The sequence below is a fragment of the Mus pahari genome, chromosome 10 (genome assembly GCF_900095145.1).
Source record: "Mus pahari chromosome 10, PAHARI_EIJ_v1.1, whole genome shotgun sequence".
Lineage (NCBI taxonomy): Eukaryota > Metazoa > Chordata > Mammalia > Rodentia > Muridae > Mus > Mus pahari.
Window position 1 is genome coordinate 94,425,425 of NC_034599.1, and position 19,512 is coordinate 94,444,936.

The 19,512-nt window shown below is 39.6% G+C and overlaps 1 protein-coding gene across 2 annotated transcripts in view; it reads right to left on the reverse strand.

Annotated features, from left to right (window-relative positions):
* Nucleotides 1-19,512, reverse strand: part of Ppp2r3a (protein phosphatase 2 regulatory subunit B''alpha) — a 133,182-nt gene that overhangs the window by 47,531 nt on the left and 66,139 nt on the right. For both annotated transcript variants that reach the window (XM_021206420.2, XM_021206421.2), the window contains 2 exons: nucleotides 14,632-14,734; nucleotides 9,345-9,419 (listed from right to left, as the gene is read on the reverse strand). In XM_021206420.2, the coding sequence (XP_021062079.1) occupies nucleotides 9,345-9,419; nucleotides 14,632-14,734 (178 nt within the window). The remainder of the gene's footprint in view (nucleotides 1-9,344; nucleotides 9,420-14,631; nucleotides 14,735-19,512) is intronic.

Below are 19,512 nucleotides of genomic sequence, written 5' to 3' on the forward strand. Positions count from 1 at the left end.
AGGCCCATTGTTCACTGTAAAAACGTAAATGGGCCACCTCCTTTTTCAAGTGCTGGCATATGTTGGCATACTTAAGCAGAACATTTAGTCACTAACAATCTCTTGGCCCAGCATGTAAAACTGTAATTCAAAGGCTATAATTTGTTGGTGTTCATATTTTTATTTTCATTCACTGTCAAAACAGCTTGTCTTTTCAGTTGGTAACTTTTTTGGGAAATAAGGAATATGGGCTGACTTTTGGAGTACTTTCTTACCTAGCTGATGTTCTTTCTAGTCTTAAAAACACTGACAAAATAGTTACCAAAACAGAATGTATATTCTTAAATCACAGACCTTTATGATTTGTTAATTATGATCTTTACTGGTTTTGCTATGAGTAGGGTGTTTCTTTAGTTTGGTCACTTCCATGCCCAAGAATACAATTAATCAATTTCATACTAAAGAGTATGTTGCAATTGTTCTAGAAAAACCTCACTTGTACAAAATACATACTAAAATTTCAGCAACTTCATGCTACTATTTGGCTAGATTTCCTAATAGAAAGGGCTTTGGAAGGAACAGGCAACCAATACAAAGTTCTGTTTTCAGATGCTCATTGCTATGTTTTTGCTTTGACATGTTTTGTGGCTCTTGGACACTTTGCATGTCAGACAAGTGCTCACCACTGAGCCCCACACATTTCCAGCCCTTTATTGTTATATGGATGGTGTAAAATTACCACAGTACAGTTATTTTGTTATCTTAGTATTACAGATTCATATCATGTACTTCCAAGCAAGTCTTGATTCCCTCCCCCCCCCCCTTTGTGGTTTTTTGAGACAGGGTTTCTCTGTGTAGCCCTGGCAGTCCTGGAACTTACTCTGTAGACCAGGCTGACCTTGAACTCAGAAACCCGCCTGCCTCTGCCTCCCAAGTGCTGGGATTAAAGGCGTGTGCCACCACGCCCGGCTCTTGATACTCTTTATGATGCTATTTTACTGTTACAAATATTTTCCAGTTTAGTGCCTACTTCTGAGTAATAGATTCATTTTTCTACATTAAAGAAAAAGCATAATACTAACATAAAAGTATGCATTTCATACCTATAAGCAACAATATGCAAATACCATGAAAATGACAACAGTAGAGATAGTTAATTATATTCTTTGAGTGACTAGTATAGTTCTTACCTTTTAGTTTTTAATTTTTTATTTGTATAGTTTTATCTTTGTCCAACAATTATTAAGCTAGTAGAATTTCCTAAAAAGTGGGATAAAAATCATAAACTTTGTAGACACTAGTTGCTAGAAGACCATAGACTGCTATAGGCTCATGTCAAAAAATAGCAAACTAGAAGGAATGAAGAACACTTATCTCTTCACCTTTCTGTTCATTAACCTCTTTTCTGTGAATAAATTCTAAATAAAACATCATTTCTGAGATTTTTTTTTTTGAGACAGGACCTTGACCCATAGCCCAGGCTGGTCCCAAACTTCAGATCCTTTTGCTTCAGCCTCTGAAATCCTTGGGATTATAAGAAAACACTGGAAAAACTTAAATTATGCTGCTAATGTGCCCTACACTTACAGAACAGCCAATGACCAAAAATCAATAATTCCCCTTGGATTGGCAGAATTAATGAGGAGTTCTTTTAAAAAAAACGAGTGTTTGTGTGCATGTTTGCATGCACCCACATGTGGGGGCCAGAGAACAACCTGTGGTAGTTAGTTATATCCTTCTTCCATGTAGTTTCTGAGAAACGGAATTTTAGTCATCACACTTGGTGGCAACCACCTTTAACTGCTGAGCCATCTCATGAATATAGACTTCTTAAGTAAGAATATTTTCATGGGCCAGGAATATCACTTAGTTGCAGAATATTTGTCTAGTCTCAAAAAATATTTAAAAATAGGACTATTTCTTTTACTTAATAAATATTTAATGTGCATCTATTAAGTAACATATTTGAGTACTGGGGTCCAATAAGTAAAATATGCAAATAAAGTCCCTGTTCTCATGTAGCTTATATTACAGAGGAGACAGACAATAAGCAAAAACATTAAATATCAGCAAAGAGTTAAAAAATAAAGCAGAAAGTAAGTGTTCAGAGGCTATCTAAGCAAGTACCTGGAAGTAAGTGTGAATGTGGATGGAAATGTGTAGAAGGACATTCTGTGTCAGGGAAGAGGAAGGACAAAGCGTCTGACATAGAAATGGGCTTGCCCGGTCATGGGGAGGAGAGAGGGAATATCATCAAGCAAGGCTGGGCCACATAAGCAAATCAATAAGTATATTTCACCACATAACTATACATACAGACAGAAACACATGGTCATCTTGATAGATGCAGAACAGGAATGTGACAAGCTAAACAAGCCTTAATGATAAAAGTACTGCAGAAATTAAAAATAAATGGAACATACTCCCAAATAATAAAGCTACTGTGTGACATATCTTTAAGGCAACATTATACTGGCAAGAAAAAAATGATAGCATTTTCTCTAAACATCTAGAACAAGACAAGAATGTTCACTCTTTCCCCTTTTCCAAGACTAAGCTAGAGCTGTAAGAAAAGAGGAAGACATAAAAGGGATAAAGTCAGGAAAGGAAGAGGTAAAATTCTTTATTTGCAGATGACAAGATTCTTCCACTCCACCAGAAAACTCCTAGATGTAATAAATATACTCAGTCAGTTATAAGACAGAATCAACATATAAAAATCAATACCTTTTATGAATACAATAACAAACTTGCTGAGAAAGAAATTAGAAAAAATATCCCATTCAAGATAGTGCCCCCAATAAAATATATAGGAATAAATCTAAGAGGGTAAAAGATCTCTACCAAAAACAAAACAACCAAACAAAACAAAAACATTTAAGATACTCAAAGAAACAAAAGGCATCAGATAAGAGAATGACCTTTTATGCTTCTGAATTGGCAAAATTAATATTGTGAAAATAGCTACAGATTCAATGCAATCCTTTTCAATGGCATTCTTCACAGAACTAGAAAGCAATCATCCCAAAATTCATATGGAAACCCAAGCAATCCTAAGCAGAAAGAACAATGCCAATGATAATACACATTCTTAACCTCACACTATACTCCAAAGTCATAGTGACAGAAGCAGCAATATACTAGCATGAAACCAAAAACCAGCCAGTGAAACAACATAGAACCTCCTCCCCCAAGTAAACCCATATATCTATAGACACACCTAATTTTGGACAAAAATATCAAAACCATACACTGTTCAATACACTGCTGGCAAACTGGATAATCACCCATAGATGAATGAAACTAGAACTCTGTTTTACACACATGTGCGCATGCGTACACACACACACACACACACACACACACACACACACACACCCTCCTTAAACATGTGGAGAGAGAGCTAATTTCAAGTGAACCAAGGACCTTAATTTAAATCCTGAAATGATTAAACTATGAGAGAGAAAACAAAGAAAGAATTTCTATACAAAACTCCAATAGCGAGCTGGGTGTGGTGGTGCACACCTTTAATCCCAGCACTCGGGAGGCAGAGGCAGGCGGATTTCTGAGTTCAAGGCCAGCCCGGTCTACAAAGTGAGCTCCAGGATAGCCAGGGCTATACAGAGAAACCCTGTTTCGAAAAACAAAAACAAAAACAAAAACAAACAACCCCCCCAAAACCAAAGAAACACCCCCCAAAAAACCAAACCAAAACAAAACCCCAATAGCACAGGAAATAGCCTTAAGAATTAATAAATGGATTTTGATACAAAGTTTGAGAGTTATTACACAGCAAGTGAACAGAACCCTTTGGAATGGGAGAAAAACCTTTATCAGTCATACTTCAGATAAGGCAAGTTAAGATCTTATAAAAATTACAAAAATGAACCTCCCAAACTCACAAGCTGACAGTCAATAAATAGGACAATGAAAAGAACAGAAGTTCTCAGAAGAAGAAACACAAGGCTGGGGAGATGGCTCAGACAAGCATGAGGACCTGACTTCAGATTGCCAGCAGTCACACATAGCTGACCATGGTGGCTGGTGCATGCCTGAAACCCTAGCTCTGGAATTGGGGCAGAGAAAGGTGGATCCCTAGGGTTTGCTGGCCAGGCAGTCCAGCTAATCAGTGATCTCTAGGCCCAGAGAGTCTGCCTCAAAACATAAAGTGGGAAATGACAGAGGAAGATACTTTGGTAGATTTCTGGCCTGTATAGATCTACACACACACACACACACACACACACACACACACACACACACAGAGAGAGAGAGAGAGAGAGAGAGAGAGAGACAGACAGACAGACAGACAGACAGACAGAGAGACAGAGAGAGAGACAGAGAGACAGACAGAGACAGACAGAGAGACAGACAGAGACAGACAGAGACAGAGACAGAGACACACACAGACGCACACACGCAGATGCACACACACATAGACACAGACACACACAAACATACATAGACATACACACACACACATAGACACATACACATAGACACACACACCAAAAATACCAGGTAATAGTAATATTAATTTTTTTATTACATTTGAGGCCCAATTCACAGGATGAAATTTATGTCTGATACTTGATCAAAAGCCCATGCATGGGAGGTTACAGACCTTAGTGGAGAATCTACTGTTGTTTTGTAATTGGACATATGTCATCTTTCTAAACATTCATGTTTATACCAGAGACTGTGCTGTTCTCAGCTTTGTTCAAAGAAGCTTCTATTTACACTGGGTGGTGGTAAATAGATTCAACTGGTAAAAATGCTGAAAATGTTTGAGTGCGTTGACTCAAACAAGACATCTGTATTACCCTTTCCAAGGCCAAAGAAACAATGAGGAAGAGGGGTGGAAGGAATGTAAGAACCAGTGGATGGGAGGACTGCTGTCTTCTGGACATGGCATCATGCAAGGGCCATTGCAACCAATAACACTCAGAGATGTAGTTATCTGCACAAGTCTTACACAATACTGGGTCCATCAACACTTCTTTATGCATAAGGAAAGGGTCACTGAGGCTCCACCTCTTTCTCAATGCTATTGGCAGTCAATGCTTGGCTGAAGAGATGTGAATCTTTTTTCTTCAGTGATGTAGCCACTGATAAGTTAGCTGCCCATGCTCTACTAAATAACTTCCTCCCATGCTACTGCAACCAACCCCAGTTGAACTCAATGCGTCCCCAAAACAACAGAGAGACAAGGAAGTTAGAGGGGAAGGCGGTTAAGCAGGAGTGGGAGGGAGGACAAAGAGGATGAAGGATGATGAATATTATTGAATACATGGTATATGATCTCTGAAATTATCCAAGAACAAAACATTATGCTCACTCCACCAGAAATCTATTTCAAGGCATGATTCACCATTATGTTCCTTTCCTTTTCTCCTCCTTCATTATTATGATTTGAACCAGGATCTCGCTCAGTAGCCCAGGCCGGCCTGGAACTCATTCTACAGCCAAATCTGGTCTTGCACCTGATTGTGATTCTTCAGTGCTAGGATTGTAAGCATGAACCATCCACCATGCCTGGCTTCACTTTCAAAAACAGTGAAAAATTCCTGTGTTCTTCATATTAGAATCTATCCTTTGTAACAATTTCCCTCACCCCAATAAAGGTTGAAAAAAATATACAAATAACCAACAAAAATTTTAAAAAGTGCTCAACTAAGTGTTCTCTTAGTCTCCAGGGAAATGCAAATTAAAACTATTTTGTGATTCTATCATATCCCAGCTAGAAGAGTTATCATCAAAAAAACAGACAAAAAGAAAACTAGCCAGAGAGATGGCTCAGTGGTTAAGATGTGCTGTTCTTCTTGATATCCCAGGTTTAGATAGATCCTAGCACCCATGTCAGGTGGCTTACAACTGAAGGGAATCCAGTCCCTCTTCTGGCCACTGTAGGTGTACATGAGCCCATATTCTGGCAAACATGTAAACATACATGTATACCATATACATTGTAGTGGTTTGAATAAGACTGGCCCTCAGTCCCCAGTGAATGAATTGTTTAGGAAGGATTAGAAGCTGTGGCCTCATTAGATAAGTCTTTCTCTGGAGGAGGGTTTTGAAGTGTCAGAGGCCCACAGGAGACAGTCTCTATCTCTTTGCCTCCATCCTGTGGCTCAGATGTAAGATCTCAGCTACTGCTGCTCTAGTGCTGTCTGCCAGCCTCCTGGTCGGGGATTAACACTCTGAAACTATAAGCGATGCCCCAATTAAAGTCTTCCTTCTACATGTTGCCTTCATCATGGTGATTCACCACCGCGGTAGAACAGGAACTAAGACATGTACAGTTTTGTTTTAAAGGAGATGACATAAAATGCTGATGAGAATGTAGGGGAGAGTCGCCTTTATTACAGCTTGTAGGGGTGGGAACTAGTACAGCAATTATGGAAATCAGTATGGAAGGCTTTAAAAACTTTAAAAAATAGAACTTATATAGAAATTACATGACTCATCTGTACCACATTCCTGGACATTTACCTAAAGGTCTCTGTATTCTACTACTAAGATACACATAATCTATGTTTAATGATACAGTCTTCCACTAACAAGGAAATGAGACCAGCTTAGATGTTTATCAATAAATGAGTGAACAATGAAAAAATATATATACACAAAGGAATTTTATTTAGCTGTAAGGAGAATGAAATTCACAAGAAAATAGATGCATCTGGAAGCTATTGTATTAAGTGAGTTAAGCCAGACTCAGAAAGACAAATACTGCACGTATTTTTCCTATATAGATCCTAGTGTTTAAAGGTTTATTTATCTTTATTTTATGTGTATGAGTGTTTTGCCAGCCTGTATGTAAGTATACCATGTACATGCAGTGCTACAGAGGTCAGAAAAGGGGGACCAAGTCCCACAGAAGTGGCCTTACAAATGGTAGGGCTGCCATGTGGATGCTAGAAACTGATCCCAGGTCCTTTGCAAGAGCATCAAGAGCTCTTAGCTGCTGGGCCATCCCTCCAGCTCCAGGGCCATCCCTCCAGCTCCAGGGCCATCTCTCCAGCTCCAGGGCCATCCCTCCAGCTCCAGCAGCCTAGTTTTTAATGTTGGTATTTGTGAGGGAGGCTTGAGTGTGGGCATGGGCTATGAAACATGAAGCAGGACTACAGAGGGGAAGAGAGGCGTTGAAGTGGGGAGGAGGACCACACAGCACACTTCATGAAAACAGAGGGGTCAAATGGAAGGCACAAAGTGGGGGTCATAGAGAGCAAGAGAGCCAGAAGGATAGGAGATTCAATCAAAACAACTTTCTCTGAGAAGTCTATAATGAAACATTACTTTGCATGCTAGTTATAAAATATTAGTGAACAAAACTGCACAGGTATGAGGGAGACAGTGGAGGACTGACAACGATTGTAAGTTTTATTCCAAGTTAGATGAGAAACTACAGAAAGGTTGGAGCAGAGGAGTCATGTGATCTGACTTGTCTCTTTTTTAAAAAGATTTATTTATTTATTTATTTATTTATTTATTTATTTATTTATTTTATGTATATGAGTACACTGTAGCTGTCTTCAGATGCACTAGAAGAGGGCATCAAATTCCAGTACAGATGGTTGTGAGCCACCATGTGGTTGCTGGGAATTGAACTCAGGACCTCTGGAAGAACAGTCAATGCTCTTAACTGTGGAGCCATCTCTTTTGCCCCTGACTTGAACTTTTAAAGGGTAACTGTTTTGGAAAGACTAGTCTGTATGGGCAGTGATGGTAGAAGCAGAAAGACCAATCAGAAGTTATCCCAGTGAGGAAGTACTCTGGGGATTGCGGGGAGACACCTGCTATACCTGCTAGTACAGAATAGCTAGGGAGCAAAACTAACTTCTGAGATAGTTTGCTAAAAGAGTGACACCACCTTCTGGCTTAGAAAGAATGTTACATTTTATTTATTTTAAAATTTAACTCTTTAACTCTTTATCTCTCTCCCTCTCCCTCCCGCCTCCCTCTCCCTCCCCACCCCCCCTCTCTCACACATGCTGTGTGTGTGTATATTCCATGGCATAAGTGTGGAGGCCAGAGAATAACTTCTGGGAGTTGGTTCTCTTTTTCTACCATGTCTTGGGTAGCTAGGCTTGCCTGCTAGGCTGCTAAGTCTCTTTTGTTTGCTTGTTTTGGAGACAGGGTCTCTCTATATAGTTCTGGGGTTGTTCTGGAGCTTGCTATGTAGACCTGGATGGCCTCCAAATTCATGGAAATTCATTAGTCTCTGCCGCCTGAGTGCTTGGCTTAAAGACAGACACCACCATGTCTAGCTGCTGAGCTCTCTTACAGGCCAAAATCTTACCAAGTGTTTTGTTTCAGCATCAAAAGAGCAACAACAGAAAAGCAAAGACAGACATTCCAATAGGGGGAAATACTCAACAACATAGTAGCCATTTGTTACATTAGAACTACATTCTCAGAATGACAGAATTCTCCCGAGGAGATTGCCCTATTTACCGGAGTTGTCTAAGTAAGCTACTGGCAAAGGCTGTCTCACTTTAGTGTGTCTATGAATATGAAGTGTGCCTTTAGCTCGTGTTTTGAATACCTTAGCCCCAGATGGTCCTAGGGTTATTTGGGCAGAGACTGCACTGCTGGCCTGCACGCTCTCACTTCTGATGACCTGTGCTCATCACATCAGACCAGCTGCCAAACAAGGAGTGTGAGCACCACACACACTGGAATTGTGAGCGTGTTGTTTTAGATTCCCATATGGCTTGTTCTGTTTACACATAGCTACTTATTATCTCTAGACACAATAATAGGGTCTAGAGACATCTTTTTTTTGGGGGGGGGGGAAGAGATAAACTGTTGATAATTATTTTCAGTATTACTTAGAAATGCTGAAGCTGACCAAATATGAGAATCTGTAACAGTGAAGACACTGGGTAGAGAGGTGGATTAGAAGTTAAGAACTCTGGCTGCTTTTGCAGAGGACCCAGGTTTGATCCCCAGCACCCACATGGCACCTCACGACAGTCCTGTAGCTCCAGTTCTAGGGAATCTGATGACTTCTCTCAGCCTCCGCAGGCACCACATGCATATGAATGCAGACATATGTGGAGGCAAAATACCCATACAAATAAAAATAAATCTCAAAAAAGAGTAAATCTATGCCTTATAATAACAGATAGATATTAGTGCAATTTTATATCACAGACTTCTTTTAAGTATTGACCCACATGTGAAGGGTTATGAATACAAATAAAAAGTTACCCACTTATTTTCACTTTTTACCTTATTTCCATTTAAAATAATCATTATAGACCCAATTATCTTTTGTACAACAATGTGAAAGCCTGGGTACTAGCTAACAATAAAGATGTGACTTAAGCTCTTTTACTACAAGTCAGTACTCATCCTACCGTGGTGATGTAGCGGGAATGGAATTCTGGAGCATCTTTCAGGAAGGTGAGGCCAGGGTGGGTATCTACCACATCCTTAAAGAAATGGAAATCAAAACTAAGTTAACAAACATAAAAAATCAAAACCAAGCCAAACAAAACCTCCTCCTCCAAAAAATTCCTTATTATGGAATAGGCTGAGAGTTGAGCAAATCTTCTATTCTGGAATATTGCATATTACACTGAAAATTTAATCAATTCCTTATTATAAGCATGTTTATAATAATGATTTTCTACATGCACACAGTATGCTTAAATATAAACCATTTAAATGACCTGTATTTAGTGATTCATAAGTCAAATGCTTTAGAGGTATGTATGCTCTGCAACCCTAACACAGTAAAGGCTGTCTGAAAAGCCAGCCCACAAATCACAGTAGGATTTACTTCGAGTTATGACAGAGACAACAAAAATGATTTTCTTTCTCTTTTTCTTTTAAAAGGTTGTGGTTGTTGTTGTTGTTTTAAGATTTATTTATTATTATACATAAGTACACTGTAGCTGACTTCAGACAAACCAGAAGAGGGTGCCAGATCTCATTATGGGTGGTTATGAGCCACCATGTGGTTGCTGGGATTTGAACTCAGGACCTCTGGAAGAGCAGTCAGTGCTCTTACCCGCTGAGCCATCTCGCCAGCCCATGATTTTCTTTCTTAATCTAGGGGCATGAAACTTTGTGGGGAAAAGCGGCAGAACCATGCTACTGGCCAGCAGCCTGTTTTCTGCACCACTGTAGCCAGGTGTGCGAGCATACTTGTACTCCTACAGGGAGAGAGAAGAGACAAGACACAAAGGCTCTACAGGACACAAAGGCTCTACAGATAAGGCTTGACTGATCTACAGAAGAAAATTACGTGGACAAATTTGTTTTTAAGATTTTGTTTATCTTAAAATCTATTATCTTGTTCTTGTGGGGATTATTAGATAAGACGGTGAAAGCTTTTTTATTGTCTAATTGGAGTTTTAAAGCATTTTGACCCTAAAGACTATTAGAAATAGTTACTCCTAAATTAACTGCCATGGGCAACTGCAATGCCCAAACAGACATATCTATTAATTTCTATCAAAACAGCTTAACACTGGATTTTACTGCTTGTAGTTTTGTAAATTTGGAAATAGTTTTAAATTTTCAGATGAATTGTGAAAAATATAAATATAAAAAATAGAAAAACTTGCCGGGCGTGGTGGCACATACCTTTAATCCCAGCACTTGGGAGGCAGAGACAGGCGGATTTCTGAGTTCGAGGCCAGCCTGGCCTACAGAGTGAGTTCCAGGACAGCCAGGGCTATACAGAGAAACCCTGTCTTGAAAAAAAAAAAAAAAAAAAAAAGAGAAACTTTCTACGTTTTCCTTCCACCTTCCAAAGATAGTAACACACAAAGCACAGAACAATGATCAAAACTAGGAAATGAACATCTGTACAGGACTGAACAACAGACCTGATTCAGATTTCATCCCTTTCCTTTTTTGTCCCTTTATCTACTGTATCTAGTTTTTCTGGTCTCTCTGGTCTCCGACCTGTGATGCTTCTTTCCTGCTTTCATGACTGTGGTGCTTTTAGTGAATTCTGGTAAGATACATCTCTCAGTTTGGCTTTGTCTTAAGATTTCTTCAACTGGATTAAGTTCATATATTTTCATCAGGAATAACCACAAGGTGATGCTGTGTCCCTTTCTAGTGCACCACACAGGCAATATATGATTTGTTTTGTGACTCAAATTGATCCAGCTTTAACCATGTGAAATTCTTTCCTACAGAAACAGGGGAAGAGAGAGTTGCAGGCATCTTTCTTTGTTGGAAAGCAGCCACTGGTGTTATCAGCTGGCTCTGAGTTAGGTCTTCCATTTGTCAGTGTCAGTTGGGGCTGACTCTTGTATTCTGTGTTCTACCTAGTGCACTGTGTCTTTCTCATGGATGAAGTCATGGATGAGGTGTGTATTCCAGTAATTAGAACAAAATTTAGGCATGTTGCTCTGCAGGTCATCAGCCACTCTGCCCCAAACCCACTACCAAAATGACATAGAAATGACTATAAAATAGTCCTTTGTGACTTTAACTTTTCTTCTATTTGAATGTAGCCAATTCCATACTTGAGATTCTTAGTAATTTCCTTCCCAAGTTGCTTTGGGCTAGTGTTTTGTTATAGCAACAGAGAGGCAAAATTAGGACAGAAGGTTAGGGCCCCATGATCCCCCTCCCTGAACCATGGCTGGTGATAGGCCAGTTTTATGTATGCCTGGTACAAACAACTGCAAGTGCTTGAGAACATATTTGCAGTGGCTGTGCCATGAAATGATAACATTTCACAGTCTTTCTCCCCGTCTTCCAGCTCTTACATTCTTTCTGCTCTTTTTTCCGTGATATTTTCTGAGGCTCAGATGGGTGGTATAAATGTCCTGTTTAGAGCTGAGCACTCAACCATCATGTATTCTCAATACCCAGGGCAGTCATAATATTCATTCTTTCATGTGTGGTGAAAACATTTAAAACTGACTTTTAGCAATTTTCCAGAATATACATTATAGCCAGGCATGGTGGCACACACCTTTAATCTAAGCACTTGGGAGGCAGAGGCAGGAGGATCTCTGAGTTCAAGACCAGCATGATCTATGTGGTGGTTTGAATATGCTTGGCCCAGGGAGTGGTACTATTAGGAGATATAGCCTTGTTGGAATAGGTGTGGACTTGTTGGAGGAAGTGTGTTACTATGGGAATAGACTTTGAGACCCTCTTCCTAGCTGCCTGGAAGTCAGTTTTCTTCTAGCAGCCTTCAGATGAAGATGTAGAACTCTCAGCTCCTCCTGCACCATGCCTGCCTGGATGTGGTCATGCTCCTGCCTTGATGATAGTGGACTGCACCTCTGAACCTGTAAGCCAGCCCCAATTAAATGTTGTCTTTATAAATGTTACCTTGGTCATGGTGTCTGCTCACAGAAGTAAAACTCTAACTAACAGTCTACACAGTGAGTTTCAGAACAGCCAGGACTACACAGCAAGATCTTGTCTCAAAATGAAACAAAAGAAAACAAACAAAAATATACACTGTTATTGATTATAGTTAGTGTATTTCCAATTCATCTTTTGAACACACTCCTATTTAAATCTGCATCCTTGTTGAACATCTTTCGAAGCCCTGTAAGTGACAAAGATAGCAGGATCTGTGGAGCTTGCTGGCTAGTAGCTGAGCTCAGGTTTAATGAGAGATCCTGTATCAGAGGAGTAAAGTGGGGAGTGCTTGAGCAGGATGTCTTCCTCAAGCTTCAATGAATACAGAGTATACATACAACACACATGCAGACATGTAGACACGCACATCTGCACACACAAACACACACTTAAAGGATAGATTTTGGGACTGAATCATTTTACAGAAAAAGCTAAAAACCTCTGGATTTGAAAGATCTTCTGGCCATGGATCACTGTTACTTCAGTAATGACCCCCCAGTTTCAGATCTGGGGCACAGCTCCATGCTGAGGGAACTTTAGGAAAATTAACATTTTCTTCCAGACTGGCAAATAAGAGCTAATATAAAAAACTCAAATAAGTGACAGAAAATAAAAACTATTTTAAAAATTTTTGGATTTATTTTATGCATATAAGTGTTTTGCCTGCATGTTTATCTGTGCACCACATGCCTGGTGAACACAGAGGCCACAAGAGGAGCTTCCATGTGGATGCTGGTAATAGAATCTGAGTTCTCTGCAAGAGCAATATTGCTTTTAACCATTGGGCCAATGCTCCATCTCAAAACACACAGTTCTGAGAGTTATTCATAAAGATCTGAGACATATCCTTTCTACATGTAGAATACACATTTGTAAACAACAGATTTTAACATCGCTGAGGCAGAAAAGAAAAAATGAGAAGCGTCCTGTTGTTTTCATTTATTTGGTTCCATCAGTGCAAATTGTCTCACACAAATGTGTTCCCTGGATGAGCAAATAGAAAGTCTATGCACATGATATAAATTACTAATCTCTCTGAAATCTGGTGCTAGTAATAAGGCCTATTGCCCTTAAATTATTCCTAGGCTGGAGTGCTCTGATATGCAGGCATTGTGTCTTTTTTTTCTCTCCTACAAGTACTTTTTTACTGTGTTCCTGCCTACCTTTATGGGCTGGTGGCAACTGTCCTTGCAAATCTCAGTATGATTGATTCAAGTTTCCATTCTCTTATTTCACCATTCATCCATTAGTTTCTTGAGACAGATCTTGGTATGTTTAGTAGTGTAGGTTACATCCTCCTGCTGTCGCCAGTGCTAGGATTATAGGCAGGCCCCAGCAAGCACCATCATGCACAGCTCTTTTTCCTATTCTAATCTTCTGCTACAAATAGATCTTAGTGGAAAATCAGAGAGCCGTTTTAGATATGTGGGTAAACCGAAGAGTCAAGATTCACCGAATTCCAAGACTACAGAGTTCATGACAGTTATTCTGATTATTTCATAGCCTTTTCTTGTTTCTGACCAGATTCTTATTTTTAAAAATTTTCATACAATATAGATTATATTCTTTCTCTTCATGGATCCTCAACCTCGTTTTTCTCATTCTTAGAAACAAACAACAAAGATGCTGTCCCCCGCACCCCCTGCACCTCAGTTCATTTTACGTTGGCCAATTCTTCCTGACCAACGAGGCTTGCACTGGAGAACTGTTGATACACCCAGTGTCACTCCATTAAGAAAGCTGATTTTATCTCTTCCAAATAAGATCAGTTTTTAACTATGATTGATGTTAGCATTTTTCAAATTATCTTTTAAAATTCTAAAGTTTCCTAAGATGCTTCCATGCTTACTGTGAATGACTAGAGAGGAGGCTGGATGCAGTGGGAACAGCCCTGTTTTGTCTATTTTATACTGAGTTCAGTTTTAGATTCCATTTAACAAGATTTTTTTTACTACTAAAACAATTTGAAAACCATTCTTAGCAATCTGGCCTCTATATGTATGTAGCTCAATTGCATAGTTATACTTTAGAATGAAAAATTATAGTTATACTTTACAAGTATAGTTACACTTTAAAATGAAAAAAATCACCAAAAAAAATCACCATAAGGTATATGGTGGCATATACCTTAATCCTAGCATTTGGGATTAAGAGTTTGATGTTAGCACTGGCTATACAGTAAGATGCCATTATTAACAAACGAAATATTCTAGAAACAACCAGCCAAAGAAACAAACAAAAACCACCTTTCATACTCCAAAAATAAATTTCCATTTTTAAAAGGTAAAAAAAAAAAATCACCTGAAGTAAAGGGATAAAATCCTCTTGTTCTAGATAGCTGCAGCTGGGCTTTGCCAGAAGCCAGATGAACTTGGCAGCATCATCATGCCGGTTACTTAGCAACCTACAAAAGAAACTCTGGTTAGGAAGGTCTGGTGCTCAGCACATACAACGACTACACATTTACAGGCTGGTCGTTTTAGGCTGACTTGGGTGCTATTTAGATTAAGAATCAAATGTTCTTTGTCTTTTCATTTTCAGTGCTGGGAAGTCAAGGGGAAGCGTTGTGCAAGTGCCCTACTACTGTTACCCCGACAGGAGTGTCAATTATAGGATGGTGAACTTTCTTCTGGAATGTTTTTGAGACTGAGACCACAGGGTAAAACGAACTGATATGTAAAATATGTGTTATTAGGGGAGCAGGCCCATTCATTTAAGCCTGACAGGGGGCTTTCAAACTTTGACTTTTAAAGAACAAGCTTCAGAAGGAAGTCCTTTGTTACATGTTCTAAGTTTCTAGAATTCTTCACCTCCAACTATAGTTCCATACACCCTGACAGAAGAGTCAAAACAATGAAAAAGCAAAACAACTACATTTTCCTGGATTTTTTTTTTTTTTTTTTTTGTAAAAATGGTGGTGCCAAGGCAGGCAGTGGTGGCATATGACTTTAATGTCAATACTTGGGAGTCAGAGCTAGGACAATCTTGGTGAGTTTGAGGCCAGCCTGGACTACAGAACTAGTTCCAGGATAGCTAGTTCCAGGACAGAAACCTTGTCTTGAAAACAAAAACCAGAACAATAACAATAGGAAAAAAGGTGCTACTAGTCTTTGTTTTCTGGGTTTGAAACTTTGGAGTCATTTAATTGTTTTCTATTTCTTATCATCTATATCTAATTATTAACTCCAGATTTTCTGATTTTCCTTCATTAATCATTTATTGAATGTAAACTGTATGTCAGATATTTTATCTGGCCTTGAATGGGTTTGGATAAAAGAAAATAAGATAGTTTTATTCCCTATAAGGAATGTACAGTTCATTGTTTGGTTTTCAATAGAATCATATGACTGTGGAACCACCACGGTATTAAGTAATGAGTACAGGTATCATGAAAGCACAGAGGAGGCCTGTGAGATTTCCTCCAGAGAAAAATAGGAAAGAAGTGTTGTGGTCATGAGGGCAGCATGCACAGATGCCTGGTGTGAGAGTCACACAGCATCTAGGCAACACGAAGTGCAGAGGTCGTAAGGGGAGGGGAGAATTTAAGGGTGCTCGTTCTAAAACCAACCCAAAGGCATTCTGACAGCAGGGAAATGAGATCCTTATGCTTATGACTTCATTATTTAACTTTAGTTATAAAAATTCTATACAGCTCTCACTAACAGAGCAAGCCAGGATGCATATGTCTATGTCAAAATATTTTAATTCTATATTATCACCTTCCGTTATTCTTTGTGCTTCAATACTTTTTGGACTTACTTATCTTATTTTGTAGTTCACACTATGCAGGAGCTCATAGCAATCTTCTTATATCAGCTTTCAAAGTGCTGGGATTATAGGCATGAGCCCTTATGCCTGGCTTAAACATTTTATATAAAATACTCAAACTGCTTTCTATGAAGGGTGAAATTCACAAAAAAATTTCAAAAACTCAAATCCAATTCCTAGGGATGGTAACTCAAACCATCACTCACTCACTCAGTGTTCCTAGATACTCATCCTTGAGCCTTCCTTACAGAATCTGACTTTTACATGGCATTTTAAGAGGCGCTCCCACTAGAGGGCACCCACAGCATTTAGTAACTGACAGTACACTCATTCAGTAGGACTTCCCACAGAGGGATGGGAATAGTGTTTGTGCCCTGCAACTAACTAGGTGAGCAGTTTTCTGCAGACTTGCCCATCACGACTTTCTGTTCCTTTCCTCTTCTGCAGAAGCTGCTTTCCCTCAGAGATGGCAGCTCATTTCAATGGATGGATATGACTGTGGTGGCCGTCACTGCTGTGCTGCTCTGTCCACCCTCTCTCAGAGACAGTCTCAACTAAAAGCTGGCTGTGACTCTCCCAGTAAACATGTACATCAAACTAGACACAAGCTGTGCTTTGCTATAGTCAGCCTCCATTACTCATGCTGTCCTAGAATATTAAAAATATAATATCAACAGATATATTTCCTCTGTTTAGATATGATATCTCTTCTGCTAGACTATTTCCTATTAATTTTTAACTTCCAGTTTGTTTACAGCTTGCTCTTAATCACCACTCACACCTTGCCTTTTTCCTAGACTGCTAGGGAGTTTTTGGCCAACAATACTGAGCTCACTGACTACAGAGGCCTCTGACAAGGGCCGTGCCGATTATTTATCCCTTTACATTCTAGTTCATGTTACAGATGAGGACTTCTCAGGGCCAGGCACCTACCTGGATAGATAGCTGAAAGAAGGAAGGAAGAGTTGAAGAAGCCCGATCATCTATAACTTTAAATTCTTAAATCTTACTACTGGTTTTACATTCTAATTAACCCCAAAATTCTCAGTTCAAATTCTGATTTTTGCTACTGGGAAAGGAGTAGACAAAGCTGAGTCCCTGTGATGTTTGTCTGTCTTTATGAAAGTCTGTCTATAGCCCTGGCTGGCCTGGGATGTGCTATGTAGACTATGATGTGGGGTTTCTACTATTCAGGCCTTAGGATCTTTTCCTGTTCCGTGTTCTAGATTTTGAGAATACCAAGGGAAGGGACACGGGAGAAGTTGGGAGGCAGGGTAGAAATGATATAAATATAGTACTTATGTATAAAATTCTCCAAATAATTTTATTAAATAAGAACAAAAACCACCCCAAAGACAAGTGCTTTTTCCTCTCTTAGTGTATGCTGCTATTAGTACTTTTCTTGTCTTTCCTTTCTTTGTGCTACTTCTCTTGGGGGGGGGGTGTGAGGGATGTTTTGAGACAGGGTTTTTCTCTGATTAGTCCTGACTGTCCGTCCTGGAACTTACTCTGTAGACCAGGCTGGCCTGGAACTCAGAAATTCGCCTGCCTCTGCCTCCCGAGTGCTGGGATTCAAGATGTGCGCCACTAGCTTTGAGGGAGTCTTACTTTTCCTCTCGCTATAGTGTTATCCAGATGATGTAGATTCCCCTAAGGCTCTTCAATTTCTTGGTATCTGAACAAGTCAGAACCAATCTAGGAATACACAGCTAAAGCACACTGGGACAATAGGAAGTAACTGTAACCTTTGGCTTGGGAGGAGTTCTGTAAAGAAGTATACTAACTGATAGTGTCTTGCATACCCTTACCACTTCAGTCCTAATACAATAAAGAAAGAATGTGATTTACTGTTGGAAATTTTAAGACCAGGGATGCATTTACTAATCATTTGTTTTCAAATATCACACAACTAAGATCCTTTGAGGGGTATGAAGGAATTAGAAGGATCCTCTAAGTTTAATTCTACTGATAGTAGAGTGGATAATATTTCCATTTTACTAGGAGGAAGGGTGTGTAGGCCAGAAAAAGCAAGAAGGACATGTACAAAGAAGGGTTATCAGTTAAAAGGGAGAAGACTGGCTATGCTGGCTAGACTTATGTTAACTTGACACAAAAACTAGAGTCATCTGAAAGGAAGGAACTTTGATGGAGAAGAGGACTCCAAAAGATCCAGCTATAAGGCATTTTCCATGTAAGGCCCAGCCCATTGTGAGTGGTTCCATTCCTGGGCTGGTGGTCCTGGGTTCTATCAGAAGCAGATTGAGCAAACCATGGGAAGCAAGCCAGTAAGCAGCACCCCTCCATGACCTCTGCATCAGCTCCTGTCCCCAGGTTCCTGCCCTGCTTGAGTTTTTATCTTGACTTCCTTCTATGATGAACAGCAATATGGAAATGTAAGTCAAATAAACTTTTTCCTCCCCAACTTGCTTTTTAGTCATGATGTTTCATCACAGCAGTAGAAACCCTAACTAAGTCACTGGTTCTAAGCTCCTAAATTAGCAGTTCTCAACCTGTGGGTCAGGACTACTTTGTGTGCTTGTGGAGGTCACATATTAGATATCCTGTATATTAGATATTTACATTATGGTTCATAACAGTAGCAAAATAAGTTATGACATAGCAATGAAATAACACAAAGAACTGTATTAAAAGGTTGAGAACCACTGTCCTATTTAGTGTTTTAAGAAATAACACCTAGGGGACAAAACATAGCTCTGCTGATGGAGTGTTTGCCTAGCATATACAAAGCCTTAGGTTCAGCCCTCAGCCCCGCATACACCTGGTGTGGTAGTAATGCACACCTGTCAATTCCTCAACTTGAGAAATGGAAGCAGGAAGGTCAGAAGGTCTAAGTCATCACTAGTGAGTATGAGCCCAGCCTGTGTTACATAAGACAGAGGCAGGTGGATCTTTGTGAGTTCGAGGCCTGCTTGGTCTACAAAGACAGCTCCATGACAGCCAGGGCAGTTACACAGAGAATTCCCATGTAGAAAAGCCATGTATCTATATTCTGTAAGAATGCAATGATTTTGATAAATCAACGGGATATAATTTTCCATTGGGTATTTAAGACTGTATGTATATTTTTCTTTTTAAAATTTATTCTGGAGTGTGTGTGTATGTGTGTTTAGGGGGTGGGGAGAGAACGGTGCATTCACAGGGATGTGCAGGCACAGTGCATGTGTGCTGTGCTGGCCAGAGGACATGCGCTTTCTACCTCTTTACAACTCTATTCATTTAAAGCAGCATCTGTCACTGAACCTCAAGTTTCCACAAGACTGGATGGCAAATGAGACCCTGCTATCTCTGTTTCTGTGTCTCATGCTTGGGTAACATGTACACACAAACCATCCCTGGGTCTTTATGTGGGTGTCATGCTTGGGTAACATGTACACACAAACCATCCCTGGGTCT